Source organism: Corvus brachyrhynchos, unplaced genomic scaffold (assembly GCF_000691975.1).
Source record: "Corvus brachyrhynchos isolate BGI_N302 unplaced genomic scaffold, ASM69197v1 scaffold140, whole genome shotgun sequence".
NCBI lineage: Eukaryota > Metazoa > Chordata > Aves > Passeriformes > Corvidae > Corvus > Corvus brachyrhynchos.
Genome location: NW_008235809.1, coordinates 50488 through 61027, shown reverse-complemented (window position 1 = coordinate 61027; position 10540 = coordinate 50488). Strand labels below are relative to the sequence as shown.

Here is a 10540-nt window from a genome sequence, read left to right as displayed (position 1 = left end):
TGGGGTTTATTACTTGTTTGATTAATAATCTACTGGCCAAAACATTTCAAAGTGTGAAACTGGAAGAATTAAACCTGCCCATTTTGGAGTCTGGTACCAGTTCAGAGTAGCAGACTTGCAGAATTTCCACTTCTATGTTGACAGTGGCATACATGAATCTTTCAAAGACACAGTTGTTTACCATGCACTTCTGCAAACGCAGGGGGGAATAAATGGGTCACCATAATTGGTATCCTATTGACTATAAAAGATAATCCAAAGTCCAGCCAAAGCATCCCTGTGCTGCTGATTAAGAGTTATTGCCTATCCCCATTACAAATTATAATTTTCCTACCTTCTGAAATAGCTGTTACAAAACAACCATTAAGTCAGAAAATTACAGATGCTATTCAGACACTGCTTTGATATTATTTTTCAGTGTTTCTGAATTAAGAAGAAAAATTCCAACTGAGAAGAGGCACTCAAGAAATTTACCTCAGAGGAAGAAAGTAAACGTCATCAAGGGATAAAAGACTTCAGCAATTAACTTTTCTTCTCAATTGTACTAAAAGTGAAGACTGAGCACTCATTAGTTTTGTCTTCTCATGAGACATTCAAAGTGTGAAAGTGGTCTCCCATCACACCCCTAATACTTCTTTTAATTGCATGGTGGATATACAGGCAAACAAACCATGAGAGATACTTTCAAAGACCAAAGGGCCAATTCCTAGTTATTTTTTCAAGACTGACAGAAACAGGTTATGTTTAAGTTAGAATCTATAAAGAAACAAAAGAAAACAGCCTCTGCAGACATTATATGGATCAGTTTCACTTACCATAAGCTATTCTTGCTCCATGCAAGCTGTCACTGCGGTCAGCTTTCCCTAGCTCTCACTGTTCACAGCCTGACATCAGCTCCCCTTTTGTGACAACTTATTTTTCATCTGGATCCGGGTCACATCACAGCCATGTGATGGTCAAATTTGGTACAAGAGACAAGAAAGTTTGGGCAGAGGACTGACCAACTATAGGTGACAGGATCCCTGTCCTAGTGGCACTCTTTAAAAAATATGAGTATGATACAGGATGTATTTTTAGGCAGGATGAACAACCCTCAAGCAAGGTGCTTAATTCTCTCCAAAACAGCTCAACTATTTTTTTCAAGACAGCACATTAATAGTGGTTTGTACACCAACATTATATATTTTCCCAGCCTCAGTTTCAGAACCCCAGCACATTCTGCTGCCATCCAAATGAGCAGGTTCTTCTTGTGATCTTCTGCTTACCTGAATCCATATTGATTCATTGGTGGGTCCTGGAGCAGTCAAATTTTCTAGATCCCCTATTCTGTCGTACTGAAATATTGTGCCTGCCACTTTGTATTCACCATTCCACTGGATGATGAAGCCTCCATTCAGGTAGTACTTTTCTGGGTCTTTGCTTCGCACAGCAAGGAAATTTCCTGATTCTGCAACTTCCATGACTTTGATTCCCCTCGCACCTTTTGGAATTAGCCCAATATCAACATATCCTAAGAGACACGAAAAATTCATGGAGGTGAACAACAGAAATGTCACTGCATTCTACTTATTTCTAAGATGATTAAAACATCAATCAGCTATGCTTGAAAATATATACAAATGTGCTATCACAGAGCTTGTATTTCAGTTTGCTAGTAGTGTGACTTTCCACGTCAGGGTTTCTACTGTCAGCTGGGGAATAGTGTTTAGGCAATGCCAGCATTTAGGCATTGAGAAGGGATGCAGAGGTGAATGACTTTCAGAGCTGTACCAGGAGAAATCCACTGCACAGATGAGAATCAACATTCCCATAACCATACCCAAGGCTCTGGAATGCTGCAATCTGGAGAAATGCCAGGGAGTTCCAGCAAGTTAGCAGTCTGTTGTGGGAAAGGTTTTTTTGATTTGCAAAGAATGTTTTCATCTGTACCCAATGTACAGGTACGCACAGAATTCCACGTACCTTCTCTTAAGGCATTTAACTTCTCTGTGACTGCTTGCCTTACAAAAAAATAAATGAATGTTATTCAAATGCCTCAAATTACTACTATAAATTGAACACATTTTCATAAACTACTGATTTTGATAACAAAGTTCAAGAGCTCTTCACCTGTTAAGAGATGTATGGTCTGTGTGTTAAGAATTAATCTAGAGCACCTATTACAGAAATTTGTTCACATAACAGGCAATATGTGACATCAGGCTCTGTGCTTCTCACCTTACAGGAAACTGCTATTGTTGTTGCTACTGGACTGTAAAAACAGGAAGTTCACATAGATCCTTGAACAGAAACTCAGTTAGCTTTCTTGTTATTGCCCCTAGCTGAGCTCTAGAAATTAGATGGATGACATTTCTACATGCTGGTACACTGGGAGTGTGAGCTGCATTTTGTGCTGGTTTATTTCAGGACTGGAATATGAGTTCCTCAGTTCTCATCACACACTACCGAGGTCATGAATTAAATTCTGAGACTCACATCCTGTTCACCTTTCTTGTGAAATGAGCTTATCACCTTTGATTACTCACTCATGAGTGAGATAAACCACACTGGGCATGCTAAGCAATCTTCAGTATCAATGTTCTTCACCTACCAGAAATATTTATGTGCTGTACAACAACCTGCTGTTCTAAATAAGTGCCCGAGAGTCTTTAACATCTGAATTTTATTTGCAGCTCTCTTGTGGTGTAATAAATACTGGTTAAAATGTCATATGCTGCTTAGAGTACAAAACAGAATCTGTCTGCTTCAGGTCTTTCCTAATTACACTGATAATATATAATTACATATATGAATTTCCAGTGATCGATGTTTAAGAAGGAGTGTTTTCTGAATGTTACCTTTCTCAAGTCTCACAGACTGACTGTGGAAATTCAAACATTTCAGTTTTTTCTAAGTGAATGAAGTAACAAAATCTGGAAGCTCACTGAATGACTTCTATTATTCAGGAAATCAGTGGTCTAGGTCTATTGTAAGTAACCAAGTCTAATGATTCTACCAAATGCTCTATTCATTCAGTGCAGAGAAGACATATTATGAACACAGTGTGTGATTATGTAACTAAAGTCTTGATTAGAAGGCATACTTACAACCAGGACAAATTAACACGGCATGGAAAATTTTAATTATGTCACATCCTGACAGCTTGGCTTTGCGATGCTTATGTCCTTTTACAGTAGGGTTGGGTTGGGGTTTTTTTCTGATGTAATTAGAATAACATTTATTCAAAACACAAAGCATAAGAACAATAAAACAATTTTTGTTTTGTTGCAACACAAAAATCTATATATCCCTTCAAGATTTTGCATAGTTATTTTTGTCTGAATCACCTGCTGCTGCTCATAAACCTTATTTTAAATGTATTGCAACTGTCTGGTAAGGGATGTTACCATTTGTTCTGTGTATCACATTGCCTTCTCCCTGGCCCTCCTCACCAGCTAAATTACTACTCTGATTTCCCAGAGCCTCTTGCTGATTCCCAATAAACATTATCTGATTTTGAAAGGAAAGCAAATGACCAGCAAGCTTTTGAGTTTGTCCCTCAACATAATACATTTTTGTTTAAAAATCCAGTAAGTGTTGTTTATGTAATTGTTCCTGCTTATGGGGTTTCATTTGATAAGGATCTAGAGATCCCAGATTCAGTAACAGTCAAAATGTCAGCTGTCTTACCTACACACTGGGCTCATTAAATCCTGAAGCAACCCTATTGTGGGTGCTTCTGCACACCTGTGAATTGGCAACTCTCAGATGCTATTAATCCTTCCCTTTTGAATTAAAATTAAATCTATATGCTCCCAACACGAAACCCTTGTTGTATGCACAGCTCTACAAGGACTAAAGAACTTGTTTCTCTTTTCCCACTTCTGTGAGAAAAGAGTAATTTTACTCAGGCCATTAGCACAGCACTGCAGATCAAATGATGACCAGATCTCCTTGTCACAACAGTTCACTTTCCTACTCTCCAGCCTGTTTTATCTGCAAGCCTCTCTTAAAAATACACATTCCTGAGGCACAACTTTCCTCTATGCCAGGTTCCAGACACTACCATGACTTCTTCGCCCAGGCTTGACCTTCTTGCTTTTCCATGCCCTGCTCATGCAGCAACCTTTCTGCCACCAAAGTTCAGCTGAAGCAACTTCAATGATTTTCAAACAAACCCCTTGAAAACAAGGGGGGTAATAATAGTGTCAACAGCTGAGACAATGTGTTCCCATGAGACCTCTGGTTTGTTTTCCACCATGAAACTCCAAGAGCAGCCATTACAAAGATGATGCTGTCATTTCTGTGACTCTCTTGGATGCCCCTGAATCACTATTCCTATTTTGCATCCATGAAAAAAACAAAGAATTTTAAGGGAAATGCAAGTAATAATACAGATTTCAAAACTTTTCCTTCTGACCATGAGGCAGTAAGATTTCTAAGACTTCTACAAAGACATCTTCTTCAGGTAAAACTGATCACCCTGCACTGCAGTGAAAGGCTGAATTATTAAAACTATTTCCTAGCATTTCATTAGTTAGACATGGCAACTGAGTCAACTTGCACAGACAATACACAGTGCTGCAGCACTTGACCAAGAAGGGCCTTGCTGAACTGAGGTTCTGAACAAAGATTTAAATCAGAATATATTAGCTTTCGCTTTGTATTTTTTCTATGACACTGAACATAGAAAAACGTTTCAAATCTTCTTTGCTGGTGACTGGCAGCATGCTTTGATACAGTTTTGTTACCTATGCTGAATTTATATCCTGAGTCTGAAGTCTTTATGTTTACATAAACTGTTCAGCAGCCACTCTGCTATAAAATCTGACAAACCACTGACAACACATCTGTCAGACACAAAAAGAAGACAGATATTCTGAACAAAGCCTTTTGCCTATTCCCAGTTGAACACCTGTGCACATCGGTGAAATCCACACATTGTCACGAAGAGACCACCAATCTCTGCCCTTCCTTACATTTTTCCTTCTTTTTGTCTGCAATGGAGTCAATGTCTATAGAAGGGAGAGAATCTCCAGAATCAATACATTTTTTAATGAATCTAAAGAAAACACTGAAATAATTTTACTTAACACTCAGTATCCCTCAGCAGTATCTGTCAGTAAGACTGACTGAATCTTGTGGCAAGGAAAACCTAAGTAAATATAAAGCACAAAATGAATTTAAATAAAAGGTACTTATCCTCCCATAAGTTACAATACTGGACTTTTTATGTAAAATTGTTATTCAAAAATAAAGTTCACATCTTTAGCCTTGGAAAGCTCACACACAGTCAAAGGCAGAGTGAATTTTCGATTTGCAGAAACAAAAGATCAGAGGCTGAAGGATTACTGTTGTATTGGAAGAGAGGGAGCTCCAGATTTTCTTTTGAAAGTCTCACATACATATGAAACCTGAACTGCTGCAGGATTGCAGTCGTCTTCACAGTTCACCTTTGGGACACAGAGAGAAGGAAAGCAAACTCAAGTACAGAAAAAAACCCTGAAATATTAAAGAAGCTTTTACCCCAAACTTTGGAAAATCTGGTCAAACTAGCCCTAAGTTAGTAGCACAAATCATACTTGTGCAAGGCAGAACTATTTTATTTGAAAAACCCCACAAATCCAGAAGTCAGCAAAGGCACTCACTGCAGTTTCCCCCTCTTCACTACAATGGTACCAGTTACTGATCTTGAGACTTCTCATCTCTGCATCAGCCTCTTTCTTTAGCTGCAGACCGTACTCCAAGCATACTCTCCAGTGCCTCATCTTCTCACCTCTCCCCCTCCTGCCCTGGTTTTCCATTGAAAGCTGTTCATCCTAGCTGCCTCTTCACCTCCAGCTCACCACCATATTTCTTACTCAGTTTTAGTCTCCCACTCCTGCTTCCAGACTCTCTAGCTCCCATTCATCCCACACAAGTCAACTTAAAGCCTGAATGTCTCGCTACCATCAGTGAAGACGGGCTCAGTCCTCCAATCGCTTATTCAGACCACTTCAGCCCTGCAGGGACTCTTCTCCTCTTTATGATGCTTAGAAATGAATCCCCAAGATGCTCACTCCAGCACTTTCTTGGTGCTTTCTACTTTACAGAGATTAGGTCCAGATTTTTCAAGATGGCAAATTACATTCACTTTGTAAATGCATTTGCTATTTTGGATTTTATTGTTAACTGCATAACTTGCACAGGACCTGTTGGGTCTCTAACAATTTTTATAAGACAAGGTGTACTTAAAAAGCACAGAGCAGGCATTTCTTTCTGGCAGAAGCATGATTCACTGAAACACCCGTTTACAACTTCCCACGCAGATGATCACTCAGTTTTCAACGAGAAACACTTTAGTCATTTTTACAAAGAGAAATGACTTCATCAACGGAAGAATTTAAAAGAAGAACCTGTATTACCAAATCCTTCACTTTGATTAAACATCATCTTCACTGTACGACAAGCAGAGCCATCTCCCAGGCAAACTCCACACTGGTCTTCTGTTGCGTTGGAATTTATCTCATAATCACAGCCAACAGCCTAGAAGGAAAAACAGTGTTGGAGTAAATGTGGTGTCCACAACAAATTCTTGCACTTCTAAGAAGGGGAGTAGTGTAGCTCCTGTATAGTGTATTACACCAAGGTGAAAAACAAACTAACAAGCAATAACCATTACCATGTCACAAAAAACACAGTAGTGACCAGTCACTTGGGATGGAAATGTGCCACCCAAATGGCCTCAGTATCTGGGACTGGCCCCAACATCCAGGATTTGTGTCTGCTTTCTTACGTCACAGAGCTATCCACAGGTTCCCAGGAACACAATGCAGTAACAGAACTGAAATCTCTGCCAGCTTTTTGTGGCCATCTGACAACACAGAACCTCTACTACAGTCAAACCCCCCTAGCAAAGAAAAACTCTTCAGCAGGCATGAAGTTTTATATCAATGGTTCTTCAGCTTGCCAGCACAGGAGCATGGGTCAGGATAAAGTGAGTCAAGTGCATCAAGTTCTAGTAAAGACCGATTTTCCAGTTCATGCTTGCTACAGGGAGAGAGAAAAGTTTATTCATACTGAGTCAGGAAAAAACTTCATCCTTTCCCAACCCAAAAATTCTGTGCTCTAATGTCTTTAAATTTCAACACAATTTTCATTTGGTTTTGGGATTTCTTTCCTGCCTCTCCTCAAAAACAAGCAAGGTTGCAGAACACAACCTAACATCCAGCATTCAGTGGCTGCTAATAGTATCTAAGACACCTGGAGGTCTGTGATGTAGATGAATAGCCAGAAGTCTGGTAGCATGTAAAGGTTTTCTCAGCTGATTTTTCTCAAAATAAGCTTTCAGGTGCTATACCTGCCAACTTCTCTGACACCCTCTTGATGTATGAAAATCTGGGTATTACCTCTTTTGATGTTGATCTTATTTTACCTTCAATACATCAGCTACTGTAATCTTCTGCAAGCTTCTGACAGGAAAATCCATCTATGAGACTAACCTAGGTATACAGGCTCCTGCATTCTTCAGTATTTTTCTATCATTTTCAGCTTAAGAAACACTTTTTGTCTAAGTGTCAGTGATTTAATGAACAATTAGAAAAACCATGAGAAACAGAAGCAAGGAAAGGCCTCAAGCTACAGATGGTGGCAAACTGCATCACTGTAAAGAGGATTCAAAAAAAAGACTCATCCATCACTTAATGCCAATACACACCTAGCACCTTTCATACCAGCCCTGAAAAGTCATGGCCATGTCAAAAGGTTCTGCAGCAGTCTTAGCTTCCCCCTCCTTTCAGTGAAGGCCACTTTCAAAAAATGAAAAGTTTCGTAATGTCTTGCACAAAGACAGATCCTGGCACCACGGACCAAATTTATGAGCAGTACAGAATGTTACAGAGATAAGGATGTATTAGGAAGGTAACTTTTTGCCCCCAAGTATGCAGCTATTTGACCAAGGATGGATTTAATCAACTATTCAGAATACACAGATGCCACTGCTACATGAACAGGATGCTTCTTTATCTTGTCAGGAGTCCAGCTCTGTCTCTTCACCTGTTGTCTACAGATGCACTGGAGTTTATGTTTAACACTTCCTAATAATTTAAAGAGGCTGGAGTGTTGCTGTTTTCTCAAAGTGATGCATTCTGCAGTACATCTACTGTACTATTACTACATCTGTTAATCATCTGCAAACAGTGAAGTCATAGTTATCTGGTTTATTATTAGACCAGAGAAATAATCAGACAATCTGGAGAGTCGTGGAAGTTTAAGTTTATTTTCTATACTATGAACATGAACAGAAAGGTGGGGAAAGTCTGAAGAAGGAACCCTTGTGCTTCATGCTTTGCTATTAGACAATATGATTAATGACTACAGAACACTCGTGGTTTTGAAAAGGTTTCTGTCCATCTTTATTTGCTGTGCATTCTTGTTTGAGAAGCTGCACACAGAATTAATTTATCTAGTTCACACAGTCAGATACTTTGACATTAACATCACTGAGCATACTTCCCTTCCAAGTACTGCGTAGTGTGAAAATCCCCGAAGGTTTAACTAATTAGTTCCGAACTGCTGCAGCCCTGATTCTTACTGAGATGGAAGCACCACAGTATCATCACTTCCCTGCCTTTGGGGTGCCAGTCCATGCTTCTGCATCGGCTCTACTCCATCAGCTCAGTCACAATCAGCTCAGATCTCTCCCACTTGACCATGCATTTCCTTTAGCAACAGGTCTGCGGCATCAAAATATAACATCTCTGTGATATGAAGGGAATCCCTTTGTCCCTTCCAACAATAACAGCAGTGTATTTCAGTGTTCTTCTGATATTTGAAACAGTTTGTATCTGATCAGACATCAGCCTTACCTATACATGCAGTATTTCTATTCATCCTTGGGGTTCTGGAATACCCAAGAATGAGGCAAACAATTTACTGTGCGACAGTAAATAAAGCCTTTGTTTTATTCCCCAGCTCCAGGCTGTTGGTGGTGCTGTCATGACCTTCATATCTAACAGCAGGGCCTCATCTTACAGAGACATTAAAAACCATCACAAAGTAATATTCTCATGTGTCAGAATAAACAGCATTCATTTACTCTAAATATATTTCCATGAACTTTAATTTCCAGACCATATTTTCCTTTATCACTCCAGTGAATAGCATATTATTTTTGGAATAATTTCAAGATGCTTCATTCCTCTTTCTACTTGCTTTCCTTTTTTATTTTTATTCTTGTGGACACTCTTGCTGTATTTTCTAAACATGCCTCAAACTCTCCAGAAGGTCAACACGACACATCAGTGTGCACTTGCAGTCCAGAACTAGATGATATTTAAGGTCCATTCCAACCTGAACCATGCTATGACTCTATGATGAGTTTCTGACAAAGAGCTGTTAAAGAGGATCTGGAGATTAATGCAGGTTATAAAACAGGAAAGAATATCAGCAGTAATTAGGCTCTGATTTTTTTACACAGACACATCCTTGTGCACTCTCTGCCAGGGAACCATGCTGTGTTATAGGAACTGCTGTGTGCAACAGCATGGGCAACACAAGTTAGCATCCCTCCCTGCAGCCTTTTGCTATTGCCCCACTCACCAACAGCCTTTTTCTGACACAGCTGAGACCGGCTTTGTTTCTGGTCACAGCACACACTGCAGAGGCAGATGTAATGACCTGAACTGCCTCGCTGCATTAAAGGAAGGAGAAACAATTTATTTCCTGCTGCTCAGTGCCTAAAGGGAAAACAGCCAGAGATATTGACCTTTTTCCATTTCCAGAGGGAGAGGCTTTTCTGTCAGATTGGCAGTGGGGGGCAGATACAAAAAGTCCTTGCTGTCACTGAAGGGTATGGCCTGGATGTACTGCCTGAATATCCATTATGTGAATGCTACATAGAACTTTAAGGTCTTCCTCCCATTTGTCTCCCCCACTTAGTCTTCAGATAAAGAAATCATGTTCACTTCTTGTTGGCCATGACATTGCCTTGAATGGAGAGAAATGTGTCCTGATGTCAGTAATTTATCTTGTAATTTATCTTGTAATGAGTCTGAATCAATGTCCTGTTGCAGTAGCAGTGGGAGGAGGAAGCTGAACCATAGTGAGAAGCCGTAAAGCTAAAAATCCATACACAGAAATACATAAAAATCCAAGCTGCGTAATCTGCTTTTCAGCAAGGGAAGAAAATGGTTCCCTACCTAGAACTACACAGCTGTGTAATTTTCCAGTGCAATGTTAGTCTCTCAGCATAACAACTGTGAATTACCACAGAGAGCAGGCCACAACTCTGCATGACTGAAGGTCGGTTAAGCGTATCAAAATTCTTTACAGGAGACAAAAGGTTGCTAGAAACATCAGAGATGCCAGATCCATCCTCAGCATCTGCACACTCCAGTGCAAAGAACATGTAAGGCTTTTGTTGGTGTGACCCAGCCCACTGTGGGGCTGGGGCAGCGTGATGCCAATCAATCCCAGCCCATCCCCTGGATCAAGTTTCCCAAAGAGGCAGACTCAGAGGGTGGGTCATGGGGCGGCTCAGAAGCCTAAGCTGCACCCCCCCCCCCGGGCCCAAGCCGCCTCC

The 10540-nt window shown here is 40.1% G+C and overlaps 1 protein-coding gene across 1 annotated transcript in view; it reads right to left on the bottom strand.

Moving 5' to 3' along the window:
- The window catches only part of LOC103611675 (A disintegrin and metalloproteinase with thrombospondin motifs 12), a 72240-nt gene that overhangs the window by 35671 nt on the left and 26029 nt on the right, over nucleotides 1–10540 (bottom strand). Inside the window, 3 exon segments of the mRNA XM_017727328.1 lie at nucleotides 1–29; nucleotides 1266–1510; nucleotides 6384–6504. The exon segment at nucleotides 1–29 is cut by the window's left edge and continues 152 nt beyond it. Coding sequence (XP_017582817.1) covers nucleotides 1–29; nucleotides 1266–1510; nucleotides 6384–6504 — 395 coding nt within the window.